General features: G+C 38.3%; 1 protein-coding gene across 1 annotated transcript in view; it reads left to right on the forward strand.

Moving 5' to 3' along the window:
* The window catches only part of SUFU (SUFU negative regulator of hedgehog signaling), a 137243-nt gene that overhangs the window by 84846 nt on the left and 39044 nt on the right, over window positions 1-13353 (forward strand). The window contains exons 4-7 of the mRNA XM_044665526.1: window positions 4878-5020; window positions 7618-7703; window positions 8890-8962; window positions 12719-12872. Of these exons, the coding sequence (XP_044521461.1) occupies window positions 4878-5020; window positions 7618-7703; window positions 8890-8962; window positions 12719-12872 (456 nt within the window). The remainder of the gene's footprint in view (window positions 1-4877; window positions 5021-7617; window positions 7704-8889; window positions 8963-12718; window positions 12873-13353) is intronic.

A 13353-nucleotide genomic window follows, 5' to 3' on the forward strand; every position in this document is an offset into this window, starting at 1 on the left:
GACAAACCAGAGGAACTTATAAGAGAAAGAACACTATCCACATCCAGAGAAAGAATTGTGGGAGTAGAAATGCAGAAGAAAAACATATGATCAACCATACAGTTTGATGGGGATGTGATTAGGGTTTTGATGTTAAAAGATCACTCTATTGCAAATATGAGTAACGTGGAAATAGATTTTGAAGAATGATACATGTATACTCCAGTGGAACTGCTTATCAGCTCCAGGAGGGAGGAGGGAAGACAGGTGGGAAAAATCATGAAAATATGGAAAATATTCTAAATAAATTAAAACAAAAATAGTAAATAAAAGAACCCAGATTTTAAAATAGAAAAAAAAGAAGGAGGAAGTTATGGGTTTAAAAAAAATTCCCAAACTCTATGGAAGGAGAAAGAATTATTATTTACATAGCACCTTAAAGTCACTTTAAGGTTTTCAGAGCACTTTATATCTCATTTTATCATCACAACAACCAATGGTGGTAGATGCTCTCCGGCCCCCCCCCCCCCCCCCCCATTTTGCAGATGAGGAAATAAACTATAGGACATCAAGTGACTTGCCTACTTTCACATTGCTAGTATCTGAAATTTCATTTGAATTCAGGACTACCTGATTCCCCAGGTTCATTATCCTGTCCACTGTGCTGCCTCTTTATGTTTTACCGTATATACAGAATTACTCAGGGCATTTTGGTGTTAAGTTGATAATTTTTTAAAATGTTAAAATCCAGGGGCAGCTGGGTAGCTCAGTGAATTGAGAGCCAGGCCTAGAGACGGGGGGTCCTAGGTTCAAATCTGGCCTCAGACACTTCCCAGCTGTGTGACCCTGGGCAAGTCACTTGATCCCCATTGCCTACCCTTACCGCTCTTCTGCTTTAGAGCCAATACACAGTATTGACTCCAAGAAGGAAGGTAAGGGCCTAAAACAAACAAATAAATAAATAAATAAAGTGTTAAAATCCTAAAATAAAGACGTTGTACTAGACGGCCATTAAAGTAATTTCTGTCTCTAAACCTGTGATCCTTTGAGCATGAGTATATTGTGATGATTGTCAAATTGTTATTAAAATTGCAATAAATTATTAATTTCATTTGAAAAAGGCAAATCATTGTCAATTCTGATTCATTAAAGGCTGTGATAACCAGCTTTTCTAAGCAATTGTTTCCAGGTTAAGTTTAATTGCCAGTATTTTTAATATGTTTCTAGTTTGTAAGAAAACAAGTCAATGCAATAAGAACTGAGTAATCTTCCATACTAAGTGCTCTAGGGCCATCTGCTGGAAAGAGTTTGTTAGGCCTAAATGAGCTATACCAAATGCTATTAGCTTCTGGCCTTTCAAAGAGAAATCAGCTAGTCCTTGTTTTCTTTGTAGATGACTAGTTACTTTGTTCACCCAAAGTGCCTTCCATCCAAGAGTTGTAAGAGGCTCTAGTAAAAAGAATATTTGTGGAGTCAGGAAACCTGGGTTAATTTATCATTATTTTGGGTAAGTCATTCTACCTCCCTGGACTTCTATTTCATCATCTTTATGAGAGTGTGGACTAAATGACCTTTAGACCTTTTGTAATTCTTTGATTTTGTGATGCTTAGAACATATTATAAGTCAGCTTTCTTATCCACCTTCCTTCATTTAATGAGGAAAACTGTACTTGTTCTGTGCTATTGCTATTACCCTCCCAATCTTATCTATTAACTCTTAACATTGCTATATACATTTACAAGCTTAGAAAACATAGACTGATTAAGACACACAAAAGAAAACAAAAGATAAGCTGCTTTGCCACTTATTTCAGTGGGCTGGAGATTTAGGAGAAGTATAAATTCAGTAGATAATGGTAGGTTTTGGACTCACACCACCCTCTGCTGTGCTCCTTCCCCTAAACAAACCTTTGAAATATTTTCTTTTCTGACACTTTACATTGGTTCTGTGAACAGGAGCAAAATGTATGTTATTTAATTTCCTGTTCAGGTCAGGTGAGGATGGAGACCACCTTGGACTAGCCTGAGAGTTAAGGTTTTTTCCTATCTTTAAAAAAAAAGAAGTTACGGTTATGGGGAGAGAGGGATTAGTAATAATGATACCAAAAAAAAAATATATATCATCATTGAAATGTTTAAAAAATACATGAAAGGGCAGGTAAGGTTGCACAGTGGATAGAGTGTCAGGCCTGCAGTCCGGAGGACCTAGGTTCAAATCTGGCCTCAGACACTTCCTTGCTTGTAACCGCGGGCAAGTCATTTATAGCCCCATTTGCCTAGCTCTTGTCCTTTGATCTTAGAGTTGTTACTTGGATGGAAGGTGGTATGGATTTTTAAAAAATACACATAGCAAAGCAGAAGGAAATTCAAAAGGTGACACAGACAAGCAAGGCAAAGCAATGTGGTTATATTTAATATAATTTTTAAAAACTATATTAATAGTCATAATTTTGAGAAGCCTCATCTTCTGGCATTTGCATATGAGAATGTTTGTGTTTGTTGATGATTTTCTAATTCATATTAAAGAATGAAAAATACATCATTCCTGTTGACCATCTCTCCAGGTTATAAGCATCTGGCAGTATTACTGCCTGGCAGAGTATTTCTGGTATGAGTGCTTTGACTAGCTAGAGTTGCTATTTTCTTCAGACTTCTAAGACTTTTACAAAATTCCTATATCCTAAGGAAACCTATTAACCTCATATAAATATTAATGAAATATAAAAGTCCCTGGATCAATCAGTTAATTAGTAAATATTAAGTGCCTACAATGTGCCAGGTACTATGCTTGGTGCTGATGATATTCATAAAGTGAATGAAACAATGCCTATTCTCAAGGAGCTTACATTCTATAATGGAGGAGTCAGCAAATGTATATATAGAGAATAAATAGAGTGCAGTTAACTACAAAGTACCCTAACAGTTGCAGGGAAACACGAAAAGCTTCATGTAGAGGTGTTTGAGCTACATCTTTAAAAAAGAGAGAAATTGGGGGCAGCTCGGAGGCTCAGTGGATTGAGAGCCAGGCCTAGAGACAGGAGGTCCTAGGTTCAAATCTGACCTCAGACACTTCCCAGCTGTGTGACCCTGGGCAAGTCACTTGATCCCCATTGCCTAGCCCTTACCACTCTTCTTCCTTGGAGCCAATATACAATATTGACTCCAAGATGGAAGGTAAGGGTTTAAAAAATTTTTTTTTGAGAAAGAGAGAGAGAAAATTCTATAAGGCAGAAGTGAGGAGAGAGAACAGTCCAGGCAATGATGGTCAACAAGTACAAAAAGACTGAGATAAAAACTAGCATCACATGTAAGAAACAGAGAAGGGCAGTTTGGCTGGATTTCAGAGTATGGGAAGCAGGGGAATATGAGTTTAAAATGTGAGAAGTTATGAAAAGCTTTAAAATAAAACAGGAAGAGTTTATATTTTATCCTAGAGGCAATAGGGAGCCATTGGAATTGGTTGAGTAGGGGAGTTGTTGTTCAGTAATGTCAGACTCTTTGTGACCCCTTATGGCATTTGCTTGGCAAAGATACTGGAGGATTTGCCATTTCCTTCTCCAACTTGTTTTACAGATGAGGAATTGAGGCACACAGGGTTAAGTCACTTGTCCAGAGTCACACAGCTAGTGTCTGAGGCCAGATTTGAATTCATGACTTCATGTCTCTAGGATTGGCACCATCCACTGTGCTATTTTAGCTAAACTAGCTACTCTCCAGCCTTATAGGGGAATGACATGGTCAAATTGCTGATAGAAAATAACTTTGGGAGCAGTATATAGAATGGCCTGGAGTGGAGAGAGACTTAAGGAGAAGAGCAGTTAGGAGGCCATTGTAATAATCTAAACTGGAGATTATAAATCCTGAATTAAGGCAGATAACTGTGGGAATAGAAAGAGCAGTCAAATGCTTGAGTTGTGAAGGCAGAAATGGCAAGATTTAGTAGTTGATTTGGGTGGATCATATTAGAACCTGCCATTCTCAATAGTACAGAAATCCGCTTCCGTTTTTTTCAAGGTGGTTGCAGGAGGGACTTGACCATTGTCTTGCTTAATTGTCAATAGAAAGAAGTTCATGGTTTTTTTTTCCAATTAGAGTATTTTGTTTCTTTTTGTCAAAGTGGAATTAAATGCCAGGGCTAACCCCATTGCTTAAGAAAGAGATGATCTCTTTACCTGATTCTGCCTTCTCTTTTCTTTACCAACACCTCCTGTAGAAATTAAATGTAGATGGTTCAGTGGATCAAGGGCCAGCTCTGAAGATAGAAGGGTCCTGGATTTAGATCTGGAATCAGACATTTCTTAACTAGTGTGACCATGGGCAAGTCACTTAATACCAATTGCCCTGCTCTTATTGTTCTTCTGCCTTTGAACCAATACTTAGTATCAATTCTAAGTCAGAAGGTAAGTGGTTTTTTTTGTTTTGTTTTGTTTTGTTTTTAAGGAAGAAATATATGAAAACATTGTGGGAGAAAGGGGTCTTCTTGGGCCTTGGCTATCAATAGACTGGTAGCTTTGTCCTTTTCCATCCATAGCAGATCAAATGAGAGATTATATTTAAAATACTTTATAAACATAACAGCATATGTGAATAAAAGAGGTACTTAAATCCTAAAGCATTGTACAGATTAACAGGACTTCTATTTGCTCATCTGCAAAAGAATATGCTCAACCTGTTTCATGGCAGCTTGATCTTTGGTCAGGTTTTGAGATTTCAGTGGAAGAGAGCTTGTAACTTTGTGCTTTTAGAGGATTTTTCCCTCTCTGGGACTCAATTTCCTCTTCTGGAAAATTACAGTAATAATGTTCATACCACCTATCACAAGGATTTATTGTGAAGATAGTACTTTGTAAGCCATAAGGCATTACATAAATTTGAGTTATTATTTTTGTATCTTATAGAAAACACCTTCTGCAGCGGTGACCACGTGTCTTGGCATAGCCCTTTGGATAATAGTGAGTCAAGAATCCAGCATATGCTCCTAACTGAGGACCCGCAGATGCAGCCTGTGCAGACTCCCTTTGGGTTGGTTATCTTCCTCCAGGTAAAAATAAGGGAATGCTGAATCAAGTTGTGGTGACTACACATCTCAATAATCTCCCAAAAGACACAAAAAGAGGGAAAGGTCTACTTAGATGGGAAAAAAGGGCCAGAATTCTGGAAGGTAGTAGAAGAATAAAGGCAATATATTTTGCCAAATATCACTCAGAAAATCATTAGGGAACAAGTGCAGCAATTGACAGTCCTCAAACTCCCTAGGATGGGACTTGTATCAACCCTTGATGTCATGAATGATACACTGACTCATGATGAGAACATACTGATTCATGTGATTATGGGGTTCTTTTCAAATAAATTTCATAGACCATCACTGCCAGATAACAAAATACTAGAAAGTAATTATTATAGAAACCATCTGGTATTGAAAAAAGACCAGAGAAATAAATCAATGGAAAAGAATAGAAAATCCAGAAATACAATCCAGTGAGTCTAAAAGATTGTTGTTATTCAGTTATGTCCGACTCTTCATGACCTCATGGGCTATTGCATGCCAATACTGTCCATAGGTTTTTCTTGGCAAAGATACTGAAGTGTAGTTTGCCATTTCCTTAGTAGATTAAGCCAAACAGAGGTTAAGTGACCAGCATCACATAGCTAGTAAGTGATGTGATTGGATTGAAATTCAGGTCTTCCTACTCCAGGCCCAGTGTTCTATCCACTGAGCCACCTGGCTGCTGCTAATACTGAAAAAAGAACAAAACAATAGTTCAATGGAAAAGAACAGAAAACCTAGAAATATAATTCAATAGGTCTGAAAGATTAGTGATTGACAGATACATACTCCAAAAAGTACAACTTCAATAAAAAATAGATATGAACTATAACTGAATCAACAATCTTAATTTTTTTATTTTAAAATGAAAGAAGAGAAAATTATTATTTAGCTGCGAAGGGCATTTTTTCATTATCTACAATCAAAGGATTTGAGTGTGTATATGTGTGTAAACACATGTGTAAGACATATATATTACAGACATACATAAAATATTTTGCTTAACATCTCAAATTTGAAGAAGAGCAGATTGGGGAAAATTTTTTTGTGAAATAAATGTCAGTTAAAAGTCTGACATTCAGAATCTATAAAGAACTGACATCTCTCTGTAAGTTACCCTTCTTCACTTTCCCAACAGTGAAATGTTCAAGGGACATAAACAATTTACAAAAAAGGAAACAAACTTAACTATTTGGAAAGATGTTTAAATCTCTTAATAACAAAATGCATATCAAGACATCTTCAAGATGTCTCCACCTACTAGACTAGCAAAAATTTAAAATATATATGTGTATGTTTTTATGTTATCCGATGTTTGCAGAGCCATAGGGCTATGGTTACTCTAATAATACTGTGTGAGACTGCAGAACATTTTGGAAAACAATGTAACAACAGGCAGTGAATCACCAAACTGACATACTGTTAGACCCCTCATTTCATTGCTGGATCTCTATTTTTAAAAATATCTTATTACAATAAGAATAAAAGAACCTCTTTGCACAAAATATTTCACAACTGTTTTGCTTATCATGGCAAGAGATTGGAAACAACCTCTATGTCATAATTTGAGGGTTGTTGAATAAATTATGCTGTATTGTGGCTCAATAGAAAGAAATAATGAGTATGAAGTTAACAAGGAAATATAAAAGGAGCTACATTAGGTGATATTGAGTGAAATCAGAAGAATAAAAATCATACAGTACAAGATAAAACTTCTGGTAAGCCTAGAAGGGGACATAGAACAAAAGCAATCTTTTTTTTTTTTTTTTTTTTGCTTGTTTGTTGTTTGTTAACTTTTAGCATAGGAGGATACAGAGGAAATTGCATTAACTCTTGAGTGAGAGAATGTGGATTCAGTTCCCAATTTTGATGCTTACTAACTTTGAAAACATGGGTAATTCCTTTAGTCTTCCTGGGCCTCAGTTTCTTTAGCTGTTATATGAAGGGATTGAACTAGATGGCCCTGAGATTCTACCTGAAGAAACAACCTGCTACTGAACTTACTTGATTCTCCCATGTGAAAATCATGGGGTTCAGGATAAAATTTTGTCTCTTGTTTTATAACTATTTAATGATATGTGTTTTTAAATGATTATTTATTTTGCCTACTTAAAAAAAGAACAATAATGTTTATGTGTAAACTTAGCCTTTTTCCTTGAGGAAAATAAGCCTCTTAGAATTGGCTGGCACTGAATTCATGACCCACTTTGGTGGTGGTTCTCAACCAAGAGGATTTTGCAATTACCTTGGATTATAGTCTATGTGATCATCACATAAGCAGATAGAGAATCACTGTGATCATCCAACATAGTGATCTTACCCTGGACTTAAGATTCAAAGTGAGAGTGTGAGGTGCTGTTTGATGGACTTCATATTCTTGTACTCTGTCATAGTCAGGAGGAGATGCTAAGAGGCAGTCTCTTACACATTGCTCCAAGGGTGCTGAACCCCAACTTTTGACACTTTAGGGCTAGTCACCTTAGATTTTGTCACATGGCTCTGTCCCTTAAGTGTTTAGGTGACTGACTGCTCTCTTTCTAGAAGGATAGTTGTTAATGAACAACCACATCATGTTTCTGGCATCTTAGATTGTTGGTGTTTGCACAGAAGAGCTACATGCAGCCCAACAGTGGAATGGGCAGGGGATTCTTGAGCTACTTCGAACAGTCCCTGTGTAAGTATTATGGTACCCTTACTATCCACCCTTCTTTTCCTGCCATTAGCATCTTGATTTAGTTTCATCAGGCACTGGAATGGTTGTAATGGTAAAGCAAAGGCCAAACAAGGAAGGCTCCTGACTTCCTGAGCCTAGGGGCTCATCATTAGTATTGTATCTCTTTTAAGAAGCTATTCGTGCCCTCTCTCTCTTTTGGGAGTTTATTCTAGCATTATCAGCTAACCATCAACCATCTTTTATTAAATACTTTGCTTTGCTAAACACTGTAAATACAGTCCCTCCCCTCTAGGAACTTGCCATCTAATTGGGAGTAAAACAACACCTACATACATATATACATACATAACAGGTATATATTTATGTGTGTGTATATGTATGTATATGTGTAAGCTAAAAGGAAAAGGTGTTAGCAACTGGGAGTAGGGGAAACCAGAAAAGACCTTCTATAGAAAGTGGTGCTAGAACTTAGTTATTATAGTTGAAGTCACTGAGTTTTCTCATTGAGGGTTCCCCCAGGAGTTTGGTGATATGTCCCTGAATCAATTAATCTTTTAAAAAAAATTTCCATAGATATATTTTTGTTTTCATTTCACTTGGCATTTCTCATTGTGAATCTCCTATTTATTTATTTGTTTGTTTGTTTGTTTGTTTGTTTGTTTTAAGCCCTTGTACTTCGATGTATTGTCTCATAGGTGGAAGATTGGTAAGGGTGGGCAATGGGGGTCAAGTGACTTGCCCAGGGTCACACAGCTGGGAAGTGGCTGAGGCAGGGTTTGAACCTAGGACCTCCTGTCTCTAGGCCTGACTCTCACTCCACTGAGCTACCCAGCTGCCCGAATCCCCTATTTATAACAAAGAATAAAAAGTCAGGGAACAAATCAACAAAACTAATCAACAGGGTTGAAAATAAATCTTCCATTTTATGTAGTGTTCTACACCCATAGTCTTCCACCTCTGCAAAGGAAGGAGAGATTGATCACTGAATCTGAAAAATCATTGGGTCTAAGGATGGGCCTAATCTAAGATAGTCTTCCCTTCTCTCCCCCCCTTATGCCCATCTCAATTCTTGTAATTCCTTCAATTGATCCCTTCTCAGTTTCTTGGCCTCTATGGAATGACCTCATGGAATAAGTCCATGCTACTTTGAATTGCCATTATATGTTTTATTGTTTCTCCCCCACAGAGCTGGTGGCCCTTGGTTAATAACTGATATGCGGAGAGGCGAGACCATATTTGAGATTGATCCACATCTGCAAGTATGTCTTGAGTTGAGAAAACATCCCCTATTCATCTCCCTTTTGTCCTTTTTATGAGTTTGTATCTTTCTTTTCCCCCCAAACCAGCACTGCTCAGGATACTAGGAACCAAAGACTTTTTCTTTGACACCTTATGGCTGTCAGACAGCCATCTTCCTCATTTGTTTTGTTTTTTTTTAACCCTTGTACTTTGGTGTATTGTCTCATAGGTGGAAGATTGGTAAGGGTGGGCAATGGGAGTCAAGTGACTTGCCCAGGGTCACACAGCTGGGAAGTGGCTGAGGCCGGGTTTGAACCTAGGACCTCCTGTCTCTAGGCCTGACTCTCACTCCACTGAGCTACCCAGCTGCCCCCTGGTTTTTAGTCATCTATAAAGGATCATACACATTTTGATTCACTGACATTGTTGGGGGTTAGCAGGATCTGGTAGTTGGAACAATTTTGTTTATGAGACATGAATTTGCCTTAATTAAAAGACAAATTTTCATAGCACACAAAAATATTTAACTTCATATCTCCCTTACATTCATCAATATCTTCAGACTTTCCTGAGACATTCAGAATTCCATAAATTATATTCTTGAACTATAGAAAGTTAGCTTAGGTGCTATATTTCCCTAGAGAAAGGGAAACCTTTTTCTTAGAAGTAAATATGCTCTTCTGCTCAGACTTGGGAAACCTTGAGGAAGCTTAGATCATTGAAGTACCAATAGGTTTATTTACAAACAAACTTTTCTATTTTCCTAACACCTCTTTCTCTGCTCTCTTTCTATACTTTGTTTTGGGATCCCTGTGTATCCTGGTTCTTTTTGTTGCAGAAGTGTTTAAATTGTGTCCGACTTCATGAACCCTTTTGGGAGTTTTCTTAGCAGAGATAATTGAGTGGCAAACCATTTCCTTCTCTAGCTCATTTTACAGATGAGGAAACTGAGGCAAATAGGGTTTAGTGACTTGCCCAGGGTCACACAGCTAGTAAGTATTGGAGGCTGGATTTGATTGAGTCTTCCTGACTCCAGCAGCCCTGCACTCTATCCACTATGCCAACTTGCTGTCCATATCCTGGTTCAGTCATGGCATAAACAAGTTAAATATGAGGCCATCTAGCTCCTTGTTCTATAGCCATAATAGAACTTAGTATTTGGGACTATCTACTATGATTTGATTCTGTCCTAAGTGCTGGGTGTTGAAATAAGGCTCTGATTCTTTGAACAAGTGGGTGAGACCAACCAACTCTTTCTCTGAATGCGAAGAGCAGTCCTTTTCTGCCTCCATGGGGAATCTCGATACCAGCCAGCAGATCTCCAAATTCACTTAGTGGCCATTTGTTTATTTGTTTGTTTTTTGCTTTTATTGTCTTGCAAAACACACTTCGATATTGGTCATTGTTGTAAGAGCAAAGTCATATATAACCAAAACCCCAAAGTAAAACCAAAAATACACTAATGTGAAAAAATTACTCCAATAATTCTTCCTCTGGAGATGGATGGCATTCCCCATCATAAGTCTTTCAGGATTGTCCCAGATCATTGCATTGCTGAGAGTAGCCAAGTTTTCACAGATATTCATCCTCCAGTATTGCTGTTACTGTGTACAGTGTTCTCCCAGTTCTGCTTATTTTGCTCTGCATCAGTTCATGCAGATCTTTATAGCTTTTTCCCGAAATCTTCTTGCTCATGATTTCTTATAGCACAATAGTATTCCATCACCAACATGTATCACAATTTGTTCAACCATTCCCCAATTGATGTGATGGACATCCCCTCAATTTCCAATTCTTTGTTAGTGGCCTTTTGAAACATATTTGAGAAGGAAGGAGAAAAGGCCTGCTTTCCACAAAAATAGCTATGTACCAAGGGGGAATCCCTCTGCACATATGTCCACCTGCCAGAACAGAAGGAAAAGACCTGAGCTTATTCGGGGATATCAGTTTCGTCTTTGCTAAAATGAGGGGGTTGGACCAGACAATCTCTTCTTGCCTTAACATTCTGTAATTATCTCCTGGGTGGGGCAGAAGAGGGCAGTGAGGATAAATCTGTATGTTTTAGTACTACAGTTAAAAAGGGCAATGCCCTATTACTTCTGTTAGTTGATTTCCTCCATTAACTGACTAACGGGCCCAAGCTCTGCTCCTTTGAGCATGAATTCTGGCACTGAGAAGAGAAAGACACATTGGCATGCCTTGGACAAGGAGCTCTTCTCCTGGTATATACTGAAAGTAAAATAAAAAAATAAAATGGCTGCTTTCTCAATGTTGGCTTTTCTCCCTACTCACTAACCCAAACTGAACTAGGAATGACTACAACACCAGATGTAAGGAAACTGTTAATGATGGGAAAGAGGTAACTGTTTGGGGTTCCATGGTACCATTTTTACAGTTCATTGCTTAACTAAATATTAATCAGTAACAAACATTACATGGGGTTCTTCCTCAGTCAGGCTCTCACCCAGTGACTAGAAAGGTTCTATAAGTAGAGAAGGGCTGGTGCCAAATGAGGTATCTGTTCTTAAAGTGGCTTACTTTGACTGTGGCTGCTTATTATTCAATTGACCTTTTGTTTGAGGCCCGAGTATACACCAAAAGAGGGTATGATTAGCCCTGGGGATACAAAAACATAAATGTACCAAAGAAATGTTTTAAGAGAGGAGATCCAGGAAGTGTTGTGGATATCATTTTGTCTTAAAGTTGAGTTTTGGGGACCAAGTTTAGACTTTGAAATACTAGAGTCTTGTATAAAAATATTTATAGCTGTGCTCTTTGGGGCAGCAAAAAATTGGAAAATGAGGGAATGTCCTTCAATTGGGGAATGGCTGAACAAATTGTGGTATCTTTTGGTGAAGGAATACTATTGTGCTCAAAGGAATAATGAACTAGAGGAATTCCATGTGAACTGGAAAGACCTCTAGGAATTGATGCAGAGTGAAAGGAGCAGAACCAGGAGAACATTATACACACAGACTGATACACTGTGGTACAATGGAATACTAGAGTCTTTTTTGAGGCTCTGCACTAAATCATAGGCTTGATAAAAACTATAGGTACTCACTGCCCTTGTATCACTAGAGTCTAAAACAGGAAGAAATAAATTTCAATCAGGTTTTGTTGAAAAACTTGACCTATTAGTCTGAGAATAGTCCATTGGTCATATCTTGGGTACCATTCTGCTATGTAACTGCACCCTCTAGCTATTAGAAGAAAGAACTTCAGGTGATTTGGAGTAAAGTTATTCCATTCCTTTTCCTTTTATATTTGTTCCATGTATCATCATTTCCCTTTTAAATTCCTGGAAGATGTATTCCTCAAAGAGCAGGAAGAGAAGTATCATACTCCTCTTAATCAAAGGCAGACTTCTGCTCAGCCTCAGGGTAGTAGTTCATGTGTCTAGGCTCCTACACACCAGCCAAGCCTTTTGCTAGGGGACCTTTCCAAAAAAACATTAGGAGTGGTTTGGCAAAAGACAAACTCAGTGACTAGTGCTATATCTGAGTTCTGATTTGCCCATGTGCAGAAAATGTGTAGCTTTTAGTTGGCCATTCTGTTAGTAACCCCAGCTCACAATGGCCCCGCAGGGTCTCAGTACTTGGCAAAGGGTTTGTGACGCTGGTAGCTGCAGAGTGAGTATAGTTGGGAACTTAGTTCTTAAGGGTCAGGAATGGTGGTGGCAGTGACAACTGTGGCTTAGCTTTGCAGTCACCCCAGTGTTTGCTGAAGAAAACATCTGAGTAGTGTGCTATGGCTCTTTGGGTCTTTTCAAGCAGGAGAGAGTTGATAAAGGGATTGAGACAGATGGCTCCAATCTGAGTGGAGTGAGTGCCAAGTGTGCCTGGGATGATCTGAGCCGGCCCCCTGAGGACGATGATGACAGCAGGAGTATTTGTATTGGGATGCAGCCTCGCAGACTTTCTGGCAAAGGTGAGACCTCTCCTTACCTCCAGACTTTTATCTCTCCTACCCCTTCCTCATGCTCATTCTGTTCTAAACTAATCCTTGTCTCCTTTTTTCAATATCTTTCTCCCTAACCCTGGTTTACATTATTTCTTGTGATGGCTTTCTAATAGAAAAAACACGTTCTGGTCGTTTCTTGTCTAGCCATGGTTTAAATGGAAATCTTTCTTTCCCATTGCAGTGCGATTAAAAGTATTTCATTAGCCTTTTTCTGGGTGGCATTTGTTTCCTGAGTGTATTTTTTGAAGTATACCATTCCATAGTGGTAATTTTTTACATCTGCCCATGGAAAACTGAATTAATGGAAATGAGATGGAGTCACAGGGCAATTATAGAAAAGGGGTAGAGACCACCAAAGATGGAGATTGAGTTGAATTAGAATCGATACAGAGCAGAACTCTTGCATCAGGCCCTCTAAAGCCACGGGTAATGGAAGAATGAGTCCGAT

Source organism: Gracilinanus agilis, chromosome 2, assembly GCF_016433145.1.
Source record: "Gracilinanus agilis isolate LMUSP501 chromosome 2, AgileGrace, whole genome shotgun sequence".
Taxonomy (NCBI): domain Eukaryota; kingdom Metazoa; phylum Chordata; class Mammalia; order Didelphimorphia; family Didelphidae; genus Gracilinanus; species Gracilinanus agilis.